The sequence below is a fragment of the Armigeres subalbatus genome, chromosome 2, assembly GCF_024139115.2.
Source record: "Armigeres subalbatus isolate Guangzhou_Male chromosome 2, GZ_Asu_2, whole genome shotgun sequence".
NCBI lineage: Eukaryota > Metazoa > Arthropoda > Insecta > Diptera > Culicidae > Armigeres > Armigeres subalbatus.
The window spans coordinates 428,037,345-428,064,741 of NC_085140.1; the positions used below are offsets into that span (position 1 = coordinate 428,037,345).

General features: G+C 39.5%; 1 protein-coding gene across 8 annotated transcripts in view; it reads left to right on the forward strand.

Moving 5' to 3' along the window:
- Window positions 1-20,994, forward strand: part of LOC134213552 (disintegrin and metalloproteinase domain-containing protein 10) — a 260,648-nt gene extending 239,654 nt beyond the window's left edge. For 5 of the 8 annotated variants that reach the window (XM_062692694.1, XM_062692695.1, XM_062692699.1 and 2 more), the window contains 6 exons: window positions 397-631; window positions 697-1,219; window positions 1,281-1,522; window positions 1,591-1,872; window positions 1,934-2,192; window positions 17,863-20,994. In XM_062692694.1, the coding sequence (XP_062548678.1) occupies window positions 397-631; window positions 697-1,219; window positions 1,281-1,522; window positions 1,591-1,872; window positions 1,934-2,192; window positions 17,863-17,987 (1,666 nt within the window). In that variant the 3' untranslated portion in view covers window positions 17,988-20,994. Of the gene's footprint in view, window positions 1-396; window positions 632-696; window positions 1,220-1,280; window positions 1,523-1,590; window positions 1,873-1,933; window positions 2,193-2,387; window positions 2,693-4,409; window positions 4,714-17,862 lie in introns of all 8 variants that reach the window. The other 3 variants (XR_009979479.1, XR_009979480.1, XM_062692700.1) reach the window with 3 other exon arrangements.
- Window positions 20,995-27,397: the final 6,403 nt, after the last annotated feature.

Here is a 27,397-nt window from a genome sequence, read left to right on the forward strand (position 1 = left end):
TTTGGTCTTGTTTTAAATCTTCTGGATCTTTACACTTTGTATTGTTTCCTTGAATGTTCAAAATGTTGTTGTTCAATGATGTTTGAAAAACTTTTTCAATCTTCTGGCTTCTATCGACTAATCCGTCAGCTAGTAGTCTGTGTTCTTTTGTGGTGACCGTTAGTCTCCTTTTCTGTATGAGAAGACTATTTAGAGTCTTGAGGAACGTTTTCACTTATCATTCTTAAAAAAAGATAACAAGTTTCTTTTTATGAGCGTACTAATTTACACTGTCGGCCACATACTGATTGATTTTAGCTGGAACCTCTGAATTGTTTTCAGAAGCGATAAATAATTTGTTATAGGATCCCCCATGAGGTAACACCTTTCTCAACAATGTCTCCTTCCATCCAATAGAGATTTCACCGGGGGTACCCTCGGTTTGGCCTGGGTCGCATCGGCATCCGGTGCATCCGGCGGCATCTGCGAGAAATACAAAACATACACGGAAACGGTCGCCGGACTATACCAAAGCACTAAACGTTCCTTGAACACCGGTATCATTACATTCGTCAACTATAACAGCCGGGTTCCACCGAAGGTTTCTCAGCTGACGTTGGCCCACGAAATAGGCCACAATTTCGGTTCACCGGTGAGTCAAATCGTACGATGTCATAGTTGTTGTATTCTAACGAAAAACCAATGTTTCTATATTAGCATGACTACCCGGCCGAATGCCGTCCTGGGGGAATAAACGGTAACTTCATCATGTTCGCCAGTGCCACCAGCGGTGACCGACCGAACAATAGCAAATTTTCCACTTGTTCCGTGCGAAACATCTCCAACGTGCTGGATGCGATTGAAGACAGTAAGAAGCGAAACTGCTTCCAAGCTTCGGAGGGCGCCTTCTGTGGCAACAAGATTGTCGAAATCGGAGAGGAGTGCGATTGTGGGTTCAACGACGAAGAATGTGCGGACAAGTGCTGCTATCCTCGGGTGATTAGCGAAGTCGATCTGGGACTCAATGCCACGGCCAAAGGCTGCACGCGAAGAGTCAGAACGCAATGCAGCCCCTCGCAGGGTCCGTGCTGTGATAACAATAGTTGCAAGTTCGTTTCGAGCTTCTCCAATGTGACCTGCAAAGAAGAAACTGAGTGTTCCTGGAGTTCTACTTGCAACGGCACAACCGCCGAGTGTCCCGAGCCGAAGCCGCGGGACGATAAGACTAAGTGCAATAATGGTAAAAATTGATCTTGTTTTAATTTAATTCTGATGCCGATTATAATGTTTTGTTTGAACAGGAACTCAATTGTGCATTAAGGGCGAATGTGCCGGCTCGATTTGCCTGCTGTGGAATATGACCGAGTGCTTCCTAACGTCGAACATTATTCCGAACATAGATAAGCGAAAGCTGTGTGAGTTGGCTTGCCAGAATGGAAACGACACCAGCACCTGCCGCAGCACCAGTGAGTTTGCTCATATATTCGGATTACCGGACGGAGGGATTAGTTTACGTCCTGGATCACCCTGTGATAACTTCCAAGTATGATTGCATTGAAAGTTGTAATTAATGAATAAATTTTTCATCCGATAAACTTTTATTCTTCTTAGGGATACTGTGATGTATTTTTAAAATGCCGTGCCGTCGATGCCGAGGGCCCGTTGGTGCGGCTGAAGAATTTGCTGTTCAACAAGCAAACCCTACAAACCGTGGCCCAGTGGGTAACGGAAAATTGGTACATGGTGTGCCTGTTCGGCATCCTGTTTGTGATCTTCATGGGAATGTTCATCAAGTGCTGCGCCGTGCACACGCCCAGTTCGAACCCGAAAAAACCTCCTGCCCGGCGCATTACAGACACCCTGAGAAGACCGATGAACACCTTGAGACGAATGGTGAGTGAACAATTCTACTTCCGGGAAATCTTAATTGTTGACTTTTATCTCTTCATTTTAGCGTCATCATCATGGTGGTCATGGGCCAAGAAGTGTTCCTGTGCCACACAATGAGCGATCCCGCAGTGGAGGCGGTGGTGGTGGCGGCGGCGGTAGAAGTAGAGGCGGAGGTGGAGGTGGTGGTGATGGCCACGGCGAACGCCGCAGTGGGCATCCCACCACATCCGGAGGCGCCCGGCCGTCCAATAACAGTAGTAGTTCCAGAGTGCCAGCGCATGGGTATGGTGAAGGCAGAGGCCAACAATACTATCCACCGAAAGGTGTGTTCTACCAAGAGTTGTTTTTTGAAGTTGTTTCCTATATTTCTTCGCTACTATCTCATTGTTGAAGTTGTTCTCTATTTCCTTGTTCCCAGAAAAAAAGTATCCCTATTCCTTTCAATCTTCTTTACGGATTAGAAGTTTTCGCTTTTCGTCTAGATAATTAATCATATTTGTTTACCATATTATTTTTAGCAGCCGTTCACAAGAAACGACACGCCAGCAAGCATAGAACCAAATCGTAGAGCGAAACGATTGGGCCAAATTCTCACCACAAATCACAAACACAAAACATCCATACTAGTTTACGTATTCGTTTTAAGAAAAAGAGCAAAGTATGAGTCTTTATTAGCCAACAAATTAATTCACAACACTAGGAGCATGTTGCTCGTTAAGACAAACAAAGACAAACCTGAACCCACTGGAGCAAGGCACTACCCGAGCTTTGATTTCGTTCATGGCTGCCAATGCTTTGTTGTTTTATTCCCGGACCCACAGTAGTAAGCATCGTTTTCCTCTATTTTCTAAATTTTGAACAAACATAATCCCATTTGTACATAAATCAATAGCAACCCCTACTAATCAACATCCCTTCCCTTAATTTAGATATATTTTTGCACTTTTTGATTGCGTTATATGATTGAATCTAGATTAGTTACTGTGCATCATCCTCAGTATTTCCTTAGATATTTTACCTTTTACTTAAGATACGGATATTTTTCGCTCCTTCATCCCATTTCGGAACATCTTCAAAATTGTGAACGCGTCGCCTATGATTCCACAAAAATGAAAACGGATTGCGGATTGTGATGATGCATCGTGAATCATAGGAATCGACCCGTTCGCCGCCATGATAGCGCCACATCTTCAACTGAACTTCTTCCACAGATAGAACATATCTTTCAGTGTTATTTGATGTATGCTTTGCGTTTCCGTGACTAACATCGACTTTCTTTAGCATCAGTATTATGAGTTTTGTTATTTTATTGTTAATGAGAACTAAATTATTTTTAATTCATGAGATGAGTTTATCATTTCTATGTAAAGTTAACATATTTAAAAATGATTTGAAAATGCTAATGTAATTTTTCAAACTTAGTTGTACATTTTCATGATAGAAGGTTTTTAGATTCTTTTTAAGAAAGGGGAGGAAAAGTTTTGGAGACGATATAAATTGAAGGACTTTTTTCCTACCAAACTCAAAAGAAACAGTTGGAAGGGACGAAAAGAGGAAAAAATCTACTTTCGCATAAATTATTCATGTCTGCGTTCAGAGGAGAGCCAGCCTAGGGCTGCAAGTCTCTTTATAAAAAATAATAATAAAAAAAAGTCTGCTGTTAAACGAAACAATTTAATCTTTACTTATACCTTTGATTCTAACATGAAGGTTACATACATCTAAGGTTGAAAAATTATATTAGCATTTTCATATCATATCATTGTGAACTAATTACATGTTTACCCGTAGATAGAATAATTTATTTAGTATATTAGACGTATCATGGTTTGAAATATTAAACATGTACACCAGGGAAAAAAATAATCTCAGTTCCAGAGCGGATAGCTTCAGGAACTATAATATGTAAGGTACCCCGACACGGGGTGCAAGTGCAGACACGGGGTAAGTGGGTGCTATGGTTGCTGATGAATGGATGAACGTTCTAAATGGTAACAATGTTCTAGAAAGATGAAGCAGAACTATCAATAAATAACTCTCAGTCGACACAAACATATTTGGAATTAAAACCATTTGAGGCACCATACTAATGCTATTGTTTGATCATAGCATAGCATATGTATGTGATTGTACAAATCATGGGTGGCTATACAATGCTCAATTGAGCAATCTACTGTATATTGTCGCAAATTGGTACTTGGGATTAGTATTAGTAAGGGAAGGAATGTTACTACCATACTACCTTCATAGATGTCTCGGGAAGGAAAATTTGTGTTAATGCCAATTGTGAGTGCCAGCGCATGGGTATGGTGAAGGCAGAGGCCAACAATACTATCCACCGAAAGGTGTGTTCTACCAAGAGTTGTTTTTTGAAGTTGTTTCCTATATTTCTTCGCTACTATCTCATTGTTGAAGTTGTTCTCTATTTCCTTGTTCCCAGAAAAAAAGTATCCCTATTCCTTTCAATCTTCTTTACGGATTAGAAGTTTTCGCTTTTCGTCTAGATAATTAATCATATTTGTTTACCATATTATTTTTAGCAGCCGTTCACAAGAAACGACACGCCAGCAAGCATAGAACCAAATCGTAGAGCGAAACGATTGGGCCAAATTCTCACCACAAATCACAAACACAAAACATCCATACTAGTTTACGTATTCGTTTTAAGAAAAGAGCAAAGTATGAGTCTTTATTAGCCAACAAATTAATTCACAACACTAGGAGCATGTTGCTCGTTAAGACAAACAAAGACAAACCTGAACCCACTGGAGCAAGGCACTACCCGAGCTTTGATTTCGTTCATGGCTGCCAATGCTTTGTTGTTTTATTCCCGGACCCACAGTAGTAAGCATCGTTTTCCTCTATTTTCTAAATTTTGAACAAACATAATCCCATTTGTACATAAATCAATAGCAACCCCTACTAATCAACATCCCTTCCCTTAATTTAGATATATTTTTGCACTTTTTGATTGCGTTATATGATTGAATCTAGATTAGTTACTGTGCATCATCCTCAGTATTTCCTTAGATATTTTACCTTTTACTTAAGATACGGATATTTTTCGCTCCTTCATCCCATTTTGGAACATCTTCAAAATTGTGAACGCGTCGCCTATGATTCCACAAAAATGAAAACGGATTGCGGATTGTGATGATGCATCGTGAATCATAGGAATCGACCCGTTCGCCGCCATGATAGCGCCACATCTTCAACTGAACTTCTTCCACAGATAGAACATATCTTTCAGTGTTATTTGATGTATGCTTTGCGTTTCCGTGACTAACATCGACTTTCTTTAGCATCAGTATTATGAGTTTCGTTATTTTATTGTTAATGAGAACTAAATTATTTTTAATTCATGAGATGAGTTTATCATTTCTATGTAAAGTTAACATATTTAAAAATGATTTGAAAATGCTAATGTAATTTTTCAAACTTAGATGTACATTTTCATGATAGAAGGTTTTTTTAGATTTTTTTTTAAGAAAGGGGAGGAAAAGTTTTGGAGACGATATAAATAGAAGGACTTTTTTCCTACCAAACTCAAAAGAAACAGTTGGAAGGGACGAAAAGAGGAAAAAATCTACTTTCGCATAAATTATTCATGTCTGCGTTCAGAGGAGAGCCAGCCTAGGGCTGCAAGTCTCTTTATAAAAATAATAATAAAACAAAGTCTGCTGTTAAACGAAACAATTTAATCTTTACTTATACCTTTGATTCTAACATGAAGGTTACATACATCTAAGGTTGAAAAATTATATTAGCATTTGCATATCATATCATTGTGAACTAATTACATGTTTACCCGTAGATAGAATAATTTATTTAGTATATTAGACGTATCATGGTTTGAAATATTAAACATGTACACCAGGGAAAAAAATAATCTCAGTTCCAGAGCGGATAGCTTCAGGAACTATAATATGTAAGGTACCCCGACACGGGGTGCAAGTGCAGACACGGGGTAAGTGGGTGCTATGGTTGCTGATGAATGGATGAACGTTCTAAATGGTAACAATGTTCTAGAAAGATGAAGCAGAACTATCAATAAATAACTCTCAGTCGACACAAACATATTTGGAATTAAAACCATTTGAGGCACCATACTAATGCTATTGTTTGATCATAGCATAGCATATGTATGTGATTGTACAAATCGTGGGTGGCTATACAATGCTCAATTGAGCAATCTACTGTATATTGTCGCAAATTGGTACTTGGGATTAGTATTAGTAAGGGAAGGAATGTTACTACCATACTACCTTCATAGATGTCTCGGGAAGGAAAATTTGTGTTAATGGGTAAGGTGAATAATAGGGAGCTCTATTTGACAATATAGAGCGTTTGTCAGTAACAGTATATGCTGAAAAAATAATAAAATATATTCATCAATTTACTTACGAACCGTCCAAAGGAGGACAAAGTAACCTGGATTTTACAAATGTTTCGCATTAGATACAAAACAACGTATACGTTCAACCGCACACTTATTCACCGAACATTAAAATCATTGTAATTATAATTAAAAATATTGTACATAATATGCATGGTAATCAGTAAATTAAGAACTGTTGAATCCTGCCCATTACAACCAGCACAGTTTAGGGCTGTGGAATAAAATATCAAAAGGACAAAACGTCGAGTGACTAAAAACTGAACTTCGGTACAGTGTTGTGCTGAATCATTTTTAGACGATATTGATTTATTATAGTATACATCAACAGGCTTGTTACTGCCCCAATGATATTTGATTTAAACGCAAAAACAAGTAATTTAAGGACACAAACAAATCTCTCCTAGTCAAGTGATTAACATAAACTATACAAAACAAAAATAAAAAAAAGGTGTCATAAGTTCTGGGCGTTAAAAACAGAAGCGAATCTTCTTTTTAAAATTTCACGTGAGAGATGGAAGTCAAAAACTGATGCCACACGATTGAAATTTCGTTGCAAGCCAATTATTGCGCTTGCCAGTCCATAATTTGTCCTACGATACGGTGGTCGTAACAAAATATTATTTCGCAGCATCCGTGGCCTGACATTCAGATCGAAGAGTTGGAGAATAGTCTCACAATCTGTTCTACCTTGGAGAACATCGGCTATGGTCAAAGCTCTGGAAACATTTCTTCGCACTCTGAGGGTTTCAAGTTCAATCAAGCGACGGCGGCTCTTGTAGCTGGGTAATCGAAAAGGGTCTCTCCAAGTCTCTCCTTCGAAGTGCAAAACGAAGAATCCGACGCTGAATCGATTTGATGCGTTCCTCGCCGTTATTATAAAACGGACTCCAAACTGCAGATCAGTATTCTAATGTGGATCGTGCTAGCGAACAATAGAGAGATTCCAGGCAATGAATGTCAGTGAAATCTTTCGCAATTCTGAAAATAACTCCAAGAGCTCTAGATGCCTTATCGACGATGTAAGAAATATGATGTTTATAGCTCAACTGAACTCAACTGCTCGTCCAAAATAACTCCCAAGTCTTTCACATGATGAACACGCTAGATCTTCGTACCTTGCAGTGCATAATCGTAGATAATCGGCAGCCTCTTTCGCGAAAACGTAAGACGGAGCATTTCTTCGGGTTGATAACCATACGGTTTAAACTGCACCAGTTAACCACAGCATCTAGTTGTTTCTGCAGAGTCAATCGATTTGTCGCTGATGATTACTTCTCATATTTTGGACTCAAACCATAATAAACAAATTATCATTAAAATATAAACCCAACTAATGCGTGATAAATGCGATTAGTAATTCCAACTATCGAGCAGCTCGGAAGCCTCCTTTCAAGAGGCTCGGAAGCCTCCTTTCATGTGGCTCGGAAGCCTCCTTTAAGGAGGCTCGGAAGCCTCCTTTCAAGAGGCTCGGAAGCCTCCTTTCAAGAGGCTCGGAAGCCTCCTTTCAAGAGGCTCGGAAGCCTCCTTTCAAGAGGCTCGGAAGCCTCCTTTCAAGAGGCTCGGAAGCCTCCTTTCAGGAGGCCCGGAAGCCTCCTTTCAAGAGGCCCGGAAGCCTCCTTTCAAGAGGCCCGGAAGCCTCCTTTCAAGAGGCTCGGAAGCCTCCTTTCAAGAGGCTCGGAAGCCTCCTTTCAAGAGGCTCGGAAGCCTCCTTTCAAGAGGCTCGGAAGCCTCCTTTCAAGAGGCTCGGAAGCCCCCTTTCAAGAGGCTCGGAAGCCTCCTTTCAAGAGGCTCGGAAGCTTCCTTTCAAGAGGCTCGGAAGCCTCCTTTCAAGAGGCTCGGAAGCCTCCTTTCAAGAGGTTAGGAAGCCTCCTTTCAAGAGGTTAGGAAGCCTCCTTTCAAGAGGCTCGGAAGCCTCCTTTCAAGAGGCTCGGAAGCCTCATTTCAAGAGGCTCGGAAGCCTCCTTTCAAGAGGCTCGGAAGCCTCCTTTCAAGAGGCTCGGAAGCCTCCTTTCAAGAGGCTCGGAAGCCTCCTTTCAAGAGGCTCGGAAGCCTCCTTTCAAGAGGCTCGGAAGCCTCCTTTCAAGAGGCTCGGAAGCCTCCTTCAAGAGGCTCGGAAGCCTACTTTCAAGAGGCTCGGAAGCCTACTTTCAAGAGGCTCGGAAGCTTCTCTTCAAGAGGCCCGGAAGCCTCCTTTCCAGTGGCCCGGAAGCCTCCTTTCAAGAGGCTCGGAAGCCTCCTTTCAAGAGGCTCGGAAGCCTCCTTTCAAGGGGCCCGCAAGCCCCCTTTCCAGAGCCCCGGAAGCCCCCTTTCAAGAGGCTCGGAAGCCTCCTTTCAAGAGGCTCGGAAGCCTCCTTTCAAGAGGCTCGGAAGCCTCCTTTCAAGAGGCTCGGAAGCCTCCTTTCAAGAGGCTCAGAAGCTTCCTTTCAAGAGGCTCGGAAGCCTCCTTTCAAGAGGTTAGGAAGCCTCCTTTCAAGAGGCTCGGAAGCCTCCTTTCAAGAGGCTCGGAAGCCTCCTTTCAAGAGGTTAGGAAGCCTCCTTTCAAGAGGCTCGGAAGCCTCCTTTCAAAAGGCTCGGAAGCCTACTTTCAAGAGGCTCGGAAGCCTCCTTTCAAGAGGCTCGGAAGCCTCCTTTCAAGAGGCTCGGAAGCCTCCTTTCAAGAGGCTCGGAAGCCTCCTTTCAAGAGGCGCGGGCGGCCCCTTTCAAGAGGCTCGGAAGCCTCCTTTCAAGAGGCCTCCTTTCAAGAGGCTCAGAGCCTCCTTCAAGAGGCCCGGAAGCCTCCTTTCAAGAGGCTCAGCCTCCTTTCAAGAGGCTCAAGCCTCCTTCAAGAGGCCTGGAAGCCTCCTTTCAAGAGGCCTCGGAAGCCTCCTTTCAAGAGGCTCAAGCCTCCTTTCAAGAGGCTCAAGCCTCCTTCAAGAGGCCTGGAAGCCTCCTTTCAAGAGGCTCAGCCTCCTTTCAAGAGGCCTGGAAGCCTCCTTTCAAGAGGCTCGGAAGCCTCCTTTCAAGAGGCTCGGATACCTCCTTTCAAGAGGCCTGGAAGCCTCCTTTCAAGAGGCCTGGAAGCCTCCTTTCAAGAGGCTCAGAAGCCTCCTTTCAAGAGGCCTGGAAGCCTCCTTTCAAGAGGCCCGGAAGCCTCCTTCAAGAGGCTCAGAAGCCTCCTTTCAAGAGGCTCAAGCCTCCTTTCAAGAGGCTCGGAAGCCTCCTTTCAAGAGGCTCAGAAGCCTCCTTTCAAGAGGCTCAAGCCTCCTTTCAAGAGGCTCGGAAGCCTCCTTTCAAGAGGCTCTGGAAGCCTCCTTTCAAGAGGCTCGGAAGCCTCCTTTCAAGAGGCCTGGAAGCCTCCTTTCAAGAGGCCTGGAAGCCTCCTTCAAGAGGCCTGGAAGCCTCCTTTCAAGAGGCCTGGAAGCCTCCTTTCAAGAGGCTCAAGCCTCCTTTCAAGAGGCCCGGAAGCCTCCTTCAAGAGGCCTGGAAGCCTCCTTTCAAGAGGCTCCGGAAGCCTCCTTTCAAGAGGCTCAAGCCTCCTTCAAGAGGCTCAGAAGCCTCCTTTCAAGAAGGCTCAGAGCCTCCTTTCAAGAGGCCTGGAAGCCTCCTTTCAAGAGGCTCAGAGCCTCCTTCAAGAGGCCCGGAAGCCTCCTTTCAAGAGGCTCGGAAGCCTCCTTTCAAGAGGCCTGGAAGCCTCCCTTTCAAGAGGCTGGAAGCCTCCTTTCAAGAGGCTCAGAAGCCTCCTTTCAAGAGGCCTGGAAGCCTCCTTTCAAGAGGCTCGGAAGCCTCCTTTCAAGAGGCTCCAGCCTCCTTCAAGAGGCTCAGAAGCCTCCTTTCAAGAGGCTCGGAAGCCTCCTTTCAAGAGGCCTGGAAGCCTCCTTTCAAGAGGCTCAAGCCTCCTTCAAGAGGCCTGGAAGCCTCCTTTCAAGAGGCCTCAGAAGCCTCCTTTCAAGAGGCTCAGAAGCCTCCTTTCAAGAGCTCAGAGCCTCCTTTCAAGAGGCTCGGAAGCCTCCTTTCAAGAGGCCTGGAAGCCTCCTTTCAAGAGGCTCAGAAGCCTCCTTCAAGAGGCCTGGAAGCCTCCTTTCAAGAGGCTCGGAAGCCTCGTTTCAAGAGGCTCGGAAGCTCCCTCCAAGAGGCTCAAAAGCCTCCTTTCAAGAAGCTCGGAAGCCTCCTATCAAGAGGCTCGGTAGCCTCCTTTCAAGAGGCTCGGTAGCTTCCTTTCAACAGCAAGTAAGCTAAGTTGCGGAGCTGCGGTGAGCTGCTCTTAAAAGTAAGGATGGAGCAAATGCGAGTCTAATATCGTCAAAGCTGACGGAAAGAGCTACGTAGATGTCTTGAAAGCCATGAGAGAAGATCAAAAATTCTCTGGTTTTGGATAAGACGGCAACTACATTCGTAAGACGCGGCTCAGCTCAGCATATTTCTTTACACAATATATTACCAGTTTCACAATCTTAGATTCTTCCCTTCCCTACGTTCCCTTCCCCGGACGTTAATGTTTCAAAACTAGACACAATTTTCAGTGTAGTTTCAGAAATTTCATCTTCAAATCCCAATGTTCTGTTGATGGGTGATTTCAACATTGATCTGATGAAACGCGATTCAAACAAGACTGTGAAACTAATTGATTATTTAACATCATTTGATTTCAAACTTGTCTCTACTCATCCAACTTGCCATAGGCCCGGTTCTTCATCGACCATTGATCTGTTTACAGGTAATTGCACGGACAGTTTGAACAATGTGTACCAGTCGTCAGTGGGGGGAATCAGCGATCACGATTTTATTTGTGTTGATTATAAGTTTAGGCTATCTAAAACTTCTACTGATTCTTATTGGACTCGCGAATATCATAAAGTTGATAAAAACTCGTTTATTGCTGATCTTCGTTGTGTCAATTTTGATAATGTCTACAACTGTGTGGGAATCAACGAAAAGCTTCGGTGTTTCAATGATTTACTTTACTCCGTTCTTAACATACATGCCCCACTCAAGAAAAAGACGACCAAAGATCCAAGAAATCCTTGGATCAACAAGTATGCTAATCGATTGATTAAAAATCGCTCCGAAGCCTATGAGTGCTGGAAACGGGACCAAGGTAACCAGAATAAATGGAAAAATTTCACCTGCCTTCGTAACTTGGCCAACCGCGAAATCAAACGCACAAAACGAGAATATTTTAACTCTCAACTTAGTGCTGATCTTCCTGCAAAGCAGTTGTGGAAAAACATTAAACGATTGGGCTTGAAACAAACGAACACTCATGTAGGTGGAGGTGACGTAACTGCTGACTCCTGAATATGTTTTTGCAGCACACTTCCCGCCCCTTAGTTTCAATCAAAGTGAAGATGTTGAAACACAACCAAAGTTTTCATTCAGATGTGTAACTAGTGATGAAGTTTTAGCTGAGTTCGCCACTGCCTCATGCGATGCTGTAGGAAACGACTTTATTCCATTGAATGTTTTAAAAATTTCTTTAGGTGTCACTCTTACGTACATTACTGATATTTTCAATTGCTGCATTACATCATCCGAATTTCCTGTCGATTGGAAAATTGCTAAAGTTATTCCAATTAGTAAGATTGATAATCCATGTATCGAAAAAGATTATCGTCCAATAAGCATCCTTTGCGCTCTTTCTAAAGTTTTTGAGTCAGTACTCTCTAAACAACTGAATGAATATTTAATCCGAAATAACATGCTATGCGCTTTCCAATCGGGGTATCGGAAGGCATGTAGTACAGTGACTGCACTGATTAATATTGAAAATGACATAAGGGAAGCACTAGATAAAAAAATTATCACTATCCTTACGCTCTTAGATTTTAGTAAGGCATTTGATTCTATTAACCACCGACGATTATGTGAAAAGTTGAAACACAATTTCCACTTAGACCATTTCTCCTCAAGTTTAATTCTATCCTATCTTTCCAATCGGTTGCAGTATGTCGACTACAATAATCATCAATCGGAAATTATTGCAGTCCAAACTGGGGTACCACAAGGCTCAATACTCGGTCCATTACTCTTCTCGATGTTTATAAACGACTTACCATTGAGTTTATCTTTCTGTAAATTTCACCTATATGCGGATGATTGTCAGCTGTACATCTCCGGAGAACCTAGCACCGCACCTGAAATCGTTTGTCGGATGAATTAGATGTTCAAAATATCTTAGTGTGGTGTGAACAGAATGGACTGATCCTTAACGTGAAAAAACACAGATTATAATTTTTCACACTAATCGTGCATCCTTACCTTATGTTCCTCCAATTAAAGTTGGAAACGATTTTATCACGTAATATTCTTATGTGGTTAAAAATCTTGGCCTTCTAATGGATTCAAATTTTAATTGGACAACCCAGACAAACGCAGTTTCCAGTAAAGTCTATAACGCCTTGCACTCTCTACTTTTGCAGCGGCATTGTACTCCTCAACACATCAGGATTAAACTTGCCAGGTCACTTTTTGTACCTCTATTCGATTATGGAGACATATTGTTTGGTCTTGTATCAAAGGCAAATCTCAAAAAACTAAACCAGGCTTTCAATGCAGTTGTAAGATACGCATACAATCTAAAAAATATGACCATATATCTGCCTATAAGAAGTCTTTACTTGGTTGTGATTTTGTGAATCATCTTAAGCTAAGAACATGCATCCAAACATATAAAATTATAAATGACCCCCCAATTTACCTCCGAAACTTCTTCAAGGTTGCCCGCTCTTCTCGAGCATTACTACTTATTGTTCCAAGAGCCCTTTCTAATAATTTGAGAGATTCTTTTCGTGCCCGTGCTGTCAAAATTTGGAACGAATTACCTCGTAATCATAGAAGCGAAACGACATTTGTCTCTTTCAAACGAAATATGAGCATTCACTTCAATTCCCAATAGTACTTTGGTATGAAATTACTTATTTTATTGTGTTAGAAAATAGTACATAGTTGCGTAAGCTTTGAAAACTGTTATGTGGTTATTTATGCGATTATAAAGATTATGTAGATAAAATAAATAAAAATAAATAAAAATAAATATGTCTATTGTGGACAGTAGTATAGTGGTTTAACCTTTAAAAAGGCGCTGACCATATCCTCGTACTTTTCTCAAAGGGGATTAGTAGGGCTTTCTTTTGACTTACGTACTGCCCTGCTGGGTCTCTCCTCGCGTTCATGAGCTTTGAAAATGGAACATAGTTGGTCAAGAATATAAGGATCTGTTAATCAGAAATCTCCACATATACCATTTCATGTCTATATACTGAGCAGAATGACCTAAGCTTAGTTTGTAACACGCATTACTCTTCTACATGATTGTAGATCTGACGACCTGAAATCAAGAACGTTTTGGATGGTCTACGGTGTGATGGAAGGCAGCAAGAATGGTAACACACATTCTCACAGGTATCGAAGGATATATTGGGAAGAGTTTTAAGACATGCCATGGACATTTCGACGGCCGTTACTGCGCAGGCCTTATAACCTAAAGTTCGAAACGTTTCGTGAATTCAAGAATATCACTGTGGGGCATGCCAAATATTTAATATAATCAACTGTTTTTCTTGAACTTAGCAGGATTTAGCTTGGTGTAAAACGCGCATTACGCTTCTTCATGATTGTAGATCTGAACACCTGAACTCAAGAACGTTTTGGATAGCCTTGCATGCATTGAAATGCTTAATAATACGTCTTACATATCTTGACAGGCATCTAAGATTTTGTTGAGAAGAATTTTTGATTGATGCCGAGGACATTTTGGAGGCCGGTGTTGCATATGCCTTACGAGCTGAACTTCAGAATATTCCGCGAATTCCAGAAATTGATATTCTGAACACATCGAGATATATCGCATAAATTATTTGATTTCTGTAAACAGCGTAGCTGTACTCAGCATATTTTGATGTGCGTATTGCAGTTCTCCTCTATGGTAGAATTCGAGGTCTGAACACACGAATGTTTTGGATTAATTGGAATGTCCCCAATCTATATACATAACAATGAATTTCTATTTGTCTGAACCTTATGGACTCGGAAACTACTGAACCGATTGGCGTGAAAATTTGTATGCCGAGGGTTTCTGGGGCCGAGAAAGGTTCTTAAGATGGTTCGAGACCGCTCCCCCATTTGGAAAGGGGGGATCCCATACAAATGACAAAGCAATTTCTTCATAACTCGAGAACTGATCAGAGAATTAATCAATTTTAGGCGAAACGAAGTTTGTCGGGTCTGCTAGTGACAAATAAAAAATGGTTGCATATAGATCTACAGTTGAGCAATTCTCTGTGAAATCGAAGGACGATTTATTTTTGTATTTTTTTATGTCCCTGAAATTTCGAATATACATTCTTTGTGATCAAAAAACATTATTTGTATAATTGGTTTGCCATTTTGGTCCAAGCATAACTTTTGACAAGGGCCTAAGCAAAACCACCTTGAAAACGGCTTGTCCGATCGTTTTGGTGACTTCGGCAATGTTGTGGGTAATCATTGGGGCTATGTGAAAAAATATTCACTGTGAACAAAAATTGTTCAATCAATGAAAATAAAACTTAAAAATTGATTTTCTCAAAAACTAATTTTTCAATATTATTTATTTTATGATATGTTGTAGCAGATACACTTTTTTCACTACGGTTGATAATGGAGAAATGAAGGACAAAAAAGTTGTATATTCTTTAAATAAGGCCGTTACAAATATTTTATTTAAATTATGTCCTACTGGTCTTCGAAAGGTCAAGGGGAGGAATAATAAAAAATAAATATTAAAATGGAAAAAAAATCAATAAAACTCCTCGGATTTGTTAAAGAATTATTTGAAAATCCTCAAAATTTCCCGCATTTTTTGTTGCCCCCTCAAAATATTTTTTTCGGGCAAAAAAAATCCGAGGGGAGGGAGACATAATTGTTTTTAAATATTTGTATCGGACTAAGTTGGTTTTTGAAAAATGATCAAAATATTTTTCTTACGTTTTATGAAAGTACGTGAAATTTCCAATAGAAAAGGTGTACATTAATTTTTTTTCTAAGTGCAACCGTTTCTGAGATACAGCGGTTATAAGATAAAATATACCGATTTTTTTAAATTTTCAATCGTTTTCGAATGTTTTTCGATTCTATTCAACCTAGAATCAAAATTATTATATTTATTGACAAATGAGTACCTCCATGAGTCAATGTTCTATGACTCGATACCGACTCATGGAAGCATATTATTATTTATTCAGACTAAAGCCGAAGTGGCCTGTGCGGTATATAAGAGTCTTCTCCATTCGGCTCGGTCTATGCCGTAACCGTAACCATCACCTTGCCGTAACCCTCTGCGGGCTTCGAAGGGACTCGAGAATGCCCCTGAAACTCGAACTACGCACATCACCCGATCCATCGTCGCCTTGATCAACCGTATCAGTTTATCCGGAAATCCGTTTTCGTGCATTAGCTGCCATAGCTGGTCTCGATCGATTGTATCATATGCGGCTTTGAAGTCGATGAATAGATGATGTGTGGGCACGTTGTATTCGCGGCATTTCTGCAGTACTTGGCGAATGGCGAACACCTGGTCCGTGGTGGAGCGTTCGCCCATAAAACCCGCCTGGTACTGCCCCACGAACTCCCTTGCAGTTGGTGCTAGTCGACGGCATAAAATTTGGGAGAGTACCTTGTAGGCGGCGTTCAGCAATGTGATTGCGCGGTAGTTGCTACAATCCAGCTTATCGCCCTTTTTGTAGATGGGACACACGACACCTTCCATCCACTCCTGCGGCAAAACTTCCTCCTCCCAAATCTTGGTAATGACCCAGTGCAGCGCTCTAGCCAGTGCCTCACCACCGTGTTTAAATAGCTCTCCTGGTAGTTGGTCAACCCCAGGGGCTTTGTTGTTCTTCAGCCGGCCAATCTCCTCCTGGATTTCCTGGAGATCCGGAGCCGGTAGAATTATGTCCTGCGCGCGTTCTCCCAGGTCCATCACCATACCGCCATCTTCGTCTGCCACATCGCCATTCAGGTGTTCTTCGTAGTGCTGCCGCCACCTTTGGATCACCTCACGCTCGTTCGTAAGAAGGTTCCCGTTTATGTCCTTACACATATCAGGCTGTGGCACGTGGCCCTTACGTGAACGGTTTAACTTCTCATAGAACTTTCGTGTGTTATTAGCGCGGTACAGTTGCTCCGTTTCTTCACGGTCTCGATCTTCCTGCTGGCGCTTTTTCCTCCGGAAAATCGAGTTTTGTCTGTTCCGCGCCTGTTTATATCGTGCCTCGTTCGCCCTCGTGCGGTGTTGCAGCAATCTCGCCCATGCTGCATTCTTCTCTTCCACTAACTGCTCACATTCGCCGTCATACCAGTCGTTTCTCTGATCCGGGAGCACCGTGCCTAGTGCAGCGGTTGCGGTGCCACCAATGGCGGATCGAATATCTCTCCAGCCATCTTCAAGAGACGCTGCGCCTAGCTGCTCTTCCGTTGGAAGTGCCACTTCCAGCTGCTGCGCGTATTCTTGGGCTAGTCTACCGTTTTGTAGCCGCCCAATGTTAAGCCGCGGCGTCCGACTTCGACGCGTGTTGTACACCGTCGAGAGTTTTGAGCGCAGGCATACTGCACCGAGGTAGTGGTCGGATTCAATATTCGCACTGCGGTAAGTGCGTACGTTCGTGATGTCGGAGAAGAATTTACCGTCGATTAGAACGTGGTCGATTTGGTTTTCCGTTTCTTGGTTAGGTGATCTCCATGTGGCCTTGTGGATATTTTTGCGGGGAAAGAAGGTGCTTCGGACTACCGTCGGACTACCGACTCGTCGTCGGGTCTCCCTTCGTGTGGGCAGTGCACGTTGAAGATGCTATAGTTGAAGAAACGGCCTTTAATCCTCAGCTTGCACATCCTTGCGTTGATTGGCTGCCACCCAATCACGCGTTGGCGCATCTTACCCAGCACTATGAAGCCGGTTCCCAGCTCGTTGGTGGTGTCACAGCTAGCCGCTCGATGCCCGCTTGTCCACACTTTCTGTCCTGTCCAGCAAATCTCCTGCAGCGCCACGACATCGAAATTGCGGGGATGTAATTCATCGTAGATCATCCTGTCGCAACCTGCGAAACCTAGCGACTTGCAATTCCATGTTCCAAGCAACTCATGGAAGCAATTTATTCCATATCAAAAAATATTTTATGGGTTACTACGATGGTCCCTTCATACAGTTCTCCAAGGATTCCATATTCCTCATCTCGATTTGTCCATGAGTCGATGGTCCCTTCAATATCGACTCATGGAGGTTTGACTATTTATAATGGCTGGTCATTTTCATTGTATGAGATGGTGGAAAAAAAATCTTTACATAGAAACAATCAAACCGAATCTTGCAATTAATTTTGAATAAAATGATATTTTAATTTTGATAAATATTTTGAAATTTTGATAAATATAGTTCAGCAAAGTTAAAATACTATTGTAAAAAGGTTTTGTCTTCGTATATGCACAATATTACTAACAAATCAATTAATAAGAAATTACTAAATCCGCTTTAAGTTTTTATTATTTGTTTGGTGATTTTAACAAAGTCTAACGAGTATGTGTTACAAAGTTTTGGGTCATATATAGAATCATAATCTAAAATTAAGGATTGTTCTTATTTGCAGCAACCGCACCACTAATACAGAATTATAGCAGGATGAACAATGCCGAGCTGTACGCCGAAGCCTATCCGGATCGGAGCACGTACGGCGAGCTGCCCCGGCGCCAGTACCCCAACAATAAGGTCTGACAAGATGGACGTTCCACCACCAACGGCCGCAGCAATCCGGACGCACCGGCATCGACCATCCCCGGCAGAGGCGTCCCGAACTACAGCAGCACCAACCCTAGCAGCGACGATAGCAACAGCAGTGCGTTCTTTGAGAATGTCTACCACTACAACAATAACAATATTTATAAGATATTTTTATTTTTCTAAGGAGAACCAAAAAACAAAAACTCATTGATGCAGTGGGGGAAACGGAAGAAAACACTCAAAACATGTACACAAAAATTAGGAAACCGAAAATCAAATAGACGTTTTTTTCTCATTATCTAAGCAAAAAAAAAATGAGGAAGAAGTAAGACAACAGTAAAACGTTAGATTGTCGAGCGAGGGAAGATTGAAAGTGTTTAATGAAAGAATGAGTATTTTTAAGTGAATTATTACAAAATGAATACATGCAAAGCGAGAGAAGTTAGTTCGTAATCAAAATTTGCTAAAACAGAAAAATCTTTGTGGTATTGTATTAAAGTAAATCTGGTGAGTTGGTAATCGTTGATTCTATAGGTCATTTGGTTCGAATGGTGAATTGTTGTTCATTTGAGTTTTAGAAAGATAGAGACAAAGTTAGCAGAGATGGATAAGCGAGTGAAACAGCAAACGTATCAAAACTAGATTAGCGCCGTGTGTTGATCGAAAGATGAAAAGAAATGTAGATGGCAGTTACAACTAAAATGTACTATCCTCCGGGTCCAGAAAAATAGTGAACAAAACAAATAAAAAGATGTGTTTAAAAACGAAACAAATTACTATTATAGAATACAAAAAGGCAAAACTTAGCAAGAGTGTTGGAAGATCATTGAGAAAGAGAACATTAAAAAAAAAGGTTATTAAGTTTTCACTTTTGTATTCTGTTGAACGTAGGCGGCATAGTTTAGGCAAATATTGTACGGAAAATTGGTACCGGTTTTGCGTTGGATTGCGAGAAGCATGGTCGCGAGTTTCCCTCCGTGTGTTTTTATCGTCGAACGAACCCTTCGACTGCCAACGATTTTCTCTTTACTACTTAATTAGGTGCGTTAAATTGAAACACTCGAACATGAAACACATTTTTAGGACAGTGTAGCGGGAGCAATATCCTCAAAAAAATAAAAGCAAGCGGTTAGTTTTTGGGATCTTGTTGCATACTCGGGTAGAGGAAAATAACAAAAGAATATCAAGTTTTACCATTAAATAATATGAAAATATCATAATGGCAAAACTTGATATTGGGTTTTTGATATAGCAACTGAAATAACAATAATCAAATATCATTATTGTTATTTCAGTTTGTGGAAATGACTAATTTTGTCATTACAAAACGATAGTAAAAAATCTTGTCAAAAAAAATATCAAAATTAATTATCATTGAGATGATTGTTGATTTATGAAAAACAAATTTTGCTATGATAGCAAAAGATATTGTTTCGCTATTATTCTGCTGTTATTTATAATAACATAGTAATAAAAAGACTTGATATCATATGAAAATTTGATATTGAGACATAATTTATTTGTTATTTGTGAAAAACATCAAAATGAAAAAAAAAAACAGATTAGAGCATAATTTGTTTTTTTTTTATTATAGTTCTGGTTTGTTATTCACATCTACCCGGGTATTGCTGATTGATCGGCGGAAGGCGAAAAAATGCTATATGTGATATATATTTTTCTAAACAAAAATGAAACAAATCTGAGCAGAACAGTGGAATATGGAGAAGCGATTTATCTTGAAGGAACTGAGTGTAGCAACTGTGAGGACAAATAAACGTCGTAAGTATTAACAACGGATTTGGTTGAGTAGATATTCATTTATTGCTAGGAAGTTTTGTTTCCGCCCATTCGCTGCCCTTTGAAACACTCTTAAGTACTGCCTCTGAACCCGGTTACGATATCGGAGTGTTACCCCCAAATAGGATTCTCAAAACAATGCCAAATGCTCAAGTCCCGTAATTTCTTCACTCAGTGATTTTTACGTTGTAAGCTCAGTTAGGAACAGTGGCCAACATTGTTTCGTTGATTTCATTTAATGCAACTGGCGTTGTTAATGCTTGATGCCAATATAGAAGCGTCGCAGCGCATCACACATAACTAGTTAGGTTTAAGGACTAGGTATTCGTTTACAAGTGGTACATAGTTTAGGCAATATGAAAGACATTTTTTGAAAGTTTATTTAGCTACAACAAATATACCCAGTCCCGAATGTTTTTTTTTCTTAAAAATATTTTTATCATTTGTTTCATTTTTTCTTCTGATGGATTAGCTGAGTGTTCAAATGTAATTTTCTATTTAGGCAGATTTTCGTTTGGATCTCGAAGATACAAACGAAGGGACGGCATTTAGTGAAACGAAGCATTCAAAACGTATAGAAATGTAGAAAAAAGATAATAAATCGGAATGCGGAACGAAAAACTAATGGAATGGGTTGATGATGAAAAAAAATCCCAAAACTGCTGCAACATGAACACATAAGCATACACCCTTACAGTAGTATCAAGTGTAGACAGCAAATGGCAACTCGACTCGAGCAGATAAAATGGAGAAGAGAAACAGAAAAACCAATATATATGAAGATCTATTTTTTAATTTTTATTATATACATTCATATTAGAAACAAACATATTGTATAAATTTAGAAGCGAACAGCAAAACTATTTGAGTGAACAAGAAGTCTCCTAAAACCTGTAAAAGTGAGTTGATGTACTAAGATGCAAAAACGGGATTAAGTGGATTGTGGTATCGTCAGCAATGTGTGATAGTGAATGAGAGAAATGAAGAATTGAGGAGCCACTAAAGGGGATGAGAGAAGACAGTACTCTGAACCGTTTATTGTATCAAGGAGAAACAGAAATGAAGAGCAAAAAAACACTTGTAAATGTTTGTAAATAGAGGCATATATTCAAATGCAGAAGACAGCAAAGGGGTCAGGCGCTGGAAGTATGAACAAAGGAAAAAAATAAATAAATAAAGCGAATAAAATTGAGGATTATCAAAATCGTTACAATTATCTTGGAATTAGAATAAAAGAAATCTTGCCGATAAAAGTTTGTCTTTAGAGCTTTTTAGTGGAAAGTCTTTACTTGTCATATGACGAGCTTTGTACTATCCCACTTAATTCCTCCATTTGATTGCAACTTCATAGATACATATTTCGACCTAAGCATATCATGATATTCTTTAGTGTCATTTTTATATCACTTGCATTTCGGCTGATAGTAGATAACAAGATAATCCTTACACAGTTAATATGCTTATCGACTGGATGACCAAAACTGATCTCGTTGTTGATTGAACCAGATCTGGTTCTTACAATGATCAAATGTCTTTCATCATTGTCGAATCCTTGGGATGGCTTAGTACCTCCAAATCGTGGATCATTTTTATAGTTTCCGATGTGATAATTGTTCCCAAAAGTTGAACAATTCTTAATTGCTTCTTCATGATTTATCAGATCTAATGTATCCAAGCAGAGACTCAGTAAGTGGAGTTTGATGCTATATTTGTCTTCTTAATGTGCATGTTACTAAAGTCACATCAGTCAACAGAAATGGGAACTATCATCGTCTTCCCAGATCACAGACCAAAAATCGAAAGCATATTTTGTGAAAAATGCAAGAAAAAAATAATAATTGTTGGATGAGCTTTGATATTATGAATTCTGAAGAATGAACTTCAAGGTGAGCATCGTGTAATTCACAAAAGAATCGATACAAAAATGTTTGATTACCCCATGATTTCAAGTGGCAGTTTTTCAGTGAAAACAAACCAAACGTCCAAACGAATTTCTCGAGAAACTCCAAAAAATAATTTGTTGAAGGAGCTTTGCCCAAAAGCAGAGATGAGCCAGCCTGGGGTTTAAAATCTCTTCTAAAGACAAAAAAAAGCTTTGAGTGAAACCTTGTTTGGGATTTTCTCCCACTTCAGAGAAAATTTATAAAGTCTGAAAAATCTTGCGGAGGGGAGATGTATTCGAAGGACATTTCGATAGGATATTTAAGAATTTTCTGGTAGTAACAAAAATAGTTCAGAGCTTTGAGTTTCTCTCAGAATTCTGACAGATAGAATTCCAGAAAAAAAAAACAGATCAATAATAATTAATCATATTCATTATTGAACAACTTCGCTTTATTCTCTCACTTGTCATAGGACGAGTTTGTACAATCCGGGATTGTACAAACTCGTCTTAGGGGCGATTCAATTATGACGTCCACTACTTTTTGGGATTTCTAGACCCCTTCCCCCCCTCTGTCACGCTTTTTTGTATACCTAGTACATGTACTGTCACAAAATCTTGGACCCCCTCCCCTCCCTAAAACCTGTGACATCATTTTTGCACGACCCCTTATGACAAGTAAACCCGAGCAGAGAATGAAAACAAACTGAAAACTTATTTTGATATTTTGATACTTTCATTTGCAATATCAAAATTTGGTGACCCTGTGGTCGAGTTAATAGTAATCACAAAAAAAGTTGAGAATTAAATGTTGTATTCAAATAAACAAAATGATAACAATTTTTGATATCATGGAAAACAAAAAAAACTTATTTTTATATTGGGCATATTTTCTGCGGTTTACAAAATGAGTTTTCATTATGATAATGACTATATCGAGCAAAAAAAAAAAAAATCTCAATTTGATATTATTTTGATTCATGTATCATATAGTGATATCAAAATACTGATATCTAATTTAGTTACTCGTTTGATCGAACACATATTATGCGATATCAAGATTTACAAACTAGATTAGTTATTATTTAGTTATTTTCTATAAGTCTTGATATCAGAAAAATATCTAATTCACTTCCTGTTCAATATAAAAAATAAAAATATCAAAATTTGTTTGGCTTTTGGTGTTGAATCATTTTATTTCATTATTATTCAGTCTTATTCGATAACTGATAATAGAAAATAATTTTATCTCGATTTATTGCTTATGACGCAATGAATAAGCTTCTTGTAGTTTGAAACCACTTTGATGGCTGCAGAATGATCGTCGTGAGATATTATAATTTATCTTTTCAATCCGTAAGAAAAATCTTCATATACCGTTTAACGGAAAAATCATTTCTATTCATATAGAAGATAGGGATCGTACTTTTATTATGTATGATATTTTTCTGGATTTTTCAACCGCCCTTTCCCAATGTTAGATTTCCTTCAATAATTTTTTTTTGCAAATAACTTTTCTTTCATAGGAACGTAAAAATTACAGACCCCTCCTCTCTCTGTTGAATATATCTTATTTTGAGAGAATCGGTAACTGTGCACCAGATTAATCACATTTTGCACATCCGAACTCGCAATATAAATTTTATCGAACCCGACCCGTACTCATGATTTTTAAATTTTTGAACCCGAGCTGGGCCCGAACTAAATTTTTGATATTTTATGATTGCTTTTAACATTAAATATGACGTAAGCTTAACAACGATCAATTCTTAAAATTAACAAAATCCAACTTTAAAACATCCATTTTTCCGGAAAAATATATTAAGCTCTTTTAGTGGAATGTCTTCAACCGTCTAAGACTAATTAAGTACTCCATTTAATTCCACCAATTATTTTCGATTTCTTTGCAGATACATATTTCGACCACAACTGTGTGGTCGTCTTCAGTGTCTCGTACTTGACTTGAAACGAGTCGAGTCAAGTACGAGACCCTGAAGACGACCACACAGTTGTGGTCGAAATACGTATCTGCAAAGATATCGAAAATAATTGGTGGAATTAAATGGAGAGTACCTACTTAATTCGTCTTAGACGGTTGATCCATTTTTTATTTATTAAACCGAAACCGACATTTTTCCCATTTGACAAACCCGTGCCCAACCCGAACACGTCGCACGGACAGACAGACATTTGCTCAAATCGTCTAGCTGAGTCGATTGGTATATATAACACTGTGGGTCTCCGAGCCTTCTATAGAAAGTTCGTTTTTGGAGTATGATAGCCTTTCGATACAATTTTGGTATGTACGAGAAAGGGGAAGGTCCATTATTTACGTAACGCAAAAATTGAACATTTTCAACCTACACACTATTTTTTCTTTTTCAAGCTTGGCAAAATCGGGCACCGCTGTAGCTCAGCAAATTTCAGAACTGAACTTCGGCAGAAAATTTCGTTTATTACTGATTCTCAGTAACCGAAACGTCACTTTTACTGAGATCTCGGCAAAAATCTTGTTTGCTGAAACTCGGCGGTGCAAAAGATATTTTAGTTATTAGATAAAGATTGTCGCTGTCGTCGCTGGCCGGAACATCTTTTGCTGGCGAGGATAGGGGATGTAAATGTCAAAGAAGGAAAATCCATACGATTTGACAGCTTGGTACCCAACATGTTCCGGACAGCAGAACAAAGGGAACCGAAGCGACAATGTTTATCTAGTAACTAAAATATCTTTTGGCGGTGCCCATCTCGGGAAAATAAACAAAAAATGTTGAGATCTTGGTGACCAAAATTAAGTGTGTACCCTCCCCTCTATGTCACACTTTTTGTATGAAACATCTTAAAATTTTGATACACTGCTCACCCCAGTCCCCCTATAAGCGTTACGTAATTTGTGGACGCTCCCCAAGCAAAAACAACGGTGATCAAAATGGTTTTCTAAATTTGTTGAAATTAAACTTTTCTATACAAAATGTCAAATGCACAGCTAAAATACAGAAATCCTTAGTCTCGACGGAACAGCGCGATTAATCTTGAAAATTTAATTGAGATTTTTTTCTGAACAACATTTTTACCTGTAGAATTGGAATAAAAGCATATTTCATTTCAACAAGAGTCTGAATGTACGATTCCCATACTTCCGTTATACACATAATTGTCCCATGTATATAGGGAATCCCAGCAAACATGGGACAAATATGCGTATAACGGCAGCATATGATCCATATAAATAAAGGCGAAAATTCGTATTGTTTCATATAAATTTCAAAGTCTTCTCTCAACCGTGTAGATGCCATTCATCACATGATAAGTATTCATTGAGTGAACTCAATGAACTCTAAGTTACAGTCGTTACGTTTCATGAAATAATAATGAAAGCTTATGTTTAGAGCTTGTCTTCTTCAGTAGCTTTGTATCTCTTGCTCTCCGCATGGGGATGTAGCTCAGATGGTAGAGCGCTCGCTTAGCATGTGAGAGGTACGGGGATCGATGCCCCGCATCTCCAAATTTTTTTTGCATTTTGGGCTCGAATAACTTTAATCATAATGAAATTGTCATATATAACTAGGTACTTACAAAGCTTGCTAAGCAATTAATCAGTAACCAAAGAGGAAACATTGCATGAAAAAAAAATTAACCTATTTTTCCGTCCGTTTATTTACAAACTAAAAAATAATAAATTTTCCAACGCACTTCGGATTGACATTCCACCAAACACAATCCGCATTAAGCTCAACTTTAAGTTTTTGTTGAATTAATCTAATTTTTTAGATTGATTGAAAACACCTTAATAAAGACTTAAAAAAAAAGATTGATTAGATTTCTAAACCTGAATAACAAACAACCTAATAATTGTAATTGTAATTTGTAATTGTAATTTATCAGCCTTCACCCTGGCAGACACTGTCCGCCCATCTACACTTAAGTTAGGTGAAGACCTACCAAGCCTTCACCGTTAGCATGCGCTAGACCGTATAGTACACCGGTTTCCAACCACAAGCAGGCGCTGGGCTTAACCAGTCCCACAAGTGTCGGATACATTAAAGAAAAGAGAGTTGACAGGAAAGGGAAAGATTAGTGGAGAAGAGTTGCGTTTGCTGAAACGAGACAAATAAATTATGATTAGTATGTTAATTGTGCACCACGGAGGGATGTTAGTCCTTGGATCCCTAGATGTTCGATTCCACGCCTTTCTTCCAACCGATATCTGTAACTCCATCTATGTTTGGTGGCAGTATAATCTTTTTGTTCATATGGACGTTCATTTTCTTCAAATGCCGGTCGTCTGTAATAAAAATAATAAAAGGGCCTCCACCATTTGACCCTGGAATATTAGTAATTGTCCAAATAACGTTCTTGTTGATATTGAAGTCACTAAAGAAACATTCCAAACACTGGACAACTGCTCCAAAGATACGTTACATTTAAAGCAAAATAAAATCAAATCAGTTTCTCGAAAACTATCACCCAATTCCACGCATCATCTGTTTCTCTGTAATATAAATATAAAATTACTCGTCACATAATTGACCCCTTAACAAGTATAAACTTTTGTCATTCCTATTATTGTTATTATTATTAGTTTTCACTCAGTCTTATTCTATAGGGTTAAGGCAGGTATTTTCGTCTTTTCGTCATAGTCTTGAAAACCAATATAAGCGACACCTTTTCCCAAACTCATCCGTACCAAATCGTAAGTTCAGGAGGAACGTCCTGCTATAGTGGAGTTCCAGCAAATGAACGTAGCTTTCATTGGTTTCTGCACCTACGACGATGGACGGGAATACTTGCCGTGTCTCTACCAGATGTTTGCCTAAACATCACCAAAGTCTGTCTATATCAAACACTTATGTTATATCCAAAGGATTCGACGTAATTTTATCAATTTTGACGAGAATTGAACATATTTGAAGCAGCACATTAGTTTCTGAAAGAATCAGCTGTCATGTGAATGGAATGTTTCGGTATTTCGGAAGGTATTTTAAAAATACACTAGAACATTTACGTGCACATGCTTTAATAAATCATATTTACTTTAGTTATCCAAACTCGATCCCAACTACCCCGAAACAGCTATTACTGTAGTAGTAACGCACCGAATCGGGGAATTCATGCAATATAACGCAGAGTTTAAACCCTCTCTTGCGTTATGTAATATCCACTAAAACAAAGCTCCTAAGAAATTGATGCGTGAAAAATAAATAAAAGTTATCAGATTGCATAAGCAAAAGTTTATATTTTAAGTTGATCCGTTTAGTGTCAACCGGTGGATACCTGTTCTAAACACTCATTTGTTTCAAGTTCTATTTCACGCAATCCCCCCACATTATATAATAATGAGTGCTGACAACTCAAGATACTAAAGATCATGAGCAGAACGGAGGTAGGCATAACTTCTAGGGATCAACCACCACCAATAACAAACAACCTAATAAATGACAAAAACAAACTATTTTAAAAGTTGTTACAAACTATAATATTAAGTTAATAGAAAAAAAATCTATCTTAAAATACACTTTTTTTATTTAGGTAGAAGTGACCAAAAATTTTTATTGTTCTAAACAAAATTCTACATTGGAAACAACCAAATTTACTGTTTGAAATTTAACCAAAATGTTGGTTGTTTTAAACCAGATGAATTTCTGTCCGTATAAAGAATAGGATAACGGCTGTATTTTGACCGGGCTCATATTTTGGACCAACTAGCTGAATTTTGTATTTATATCAC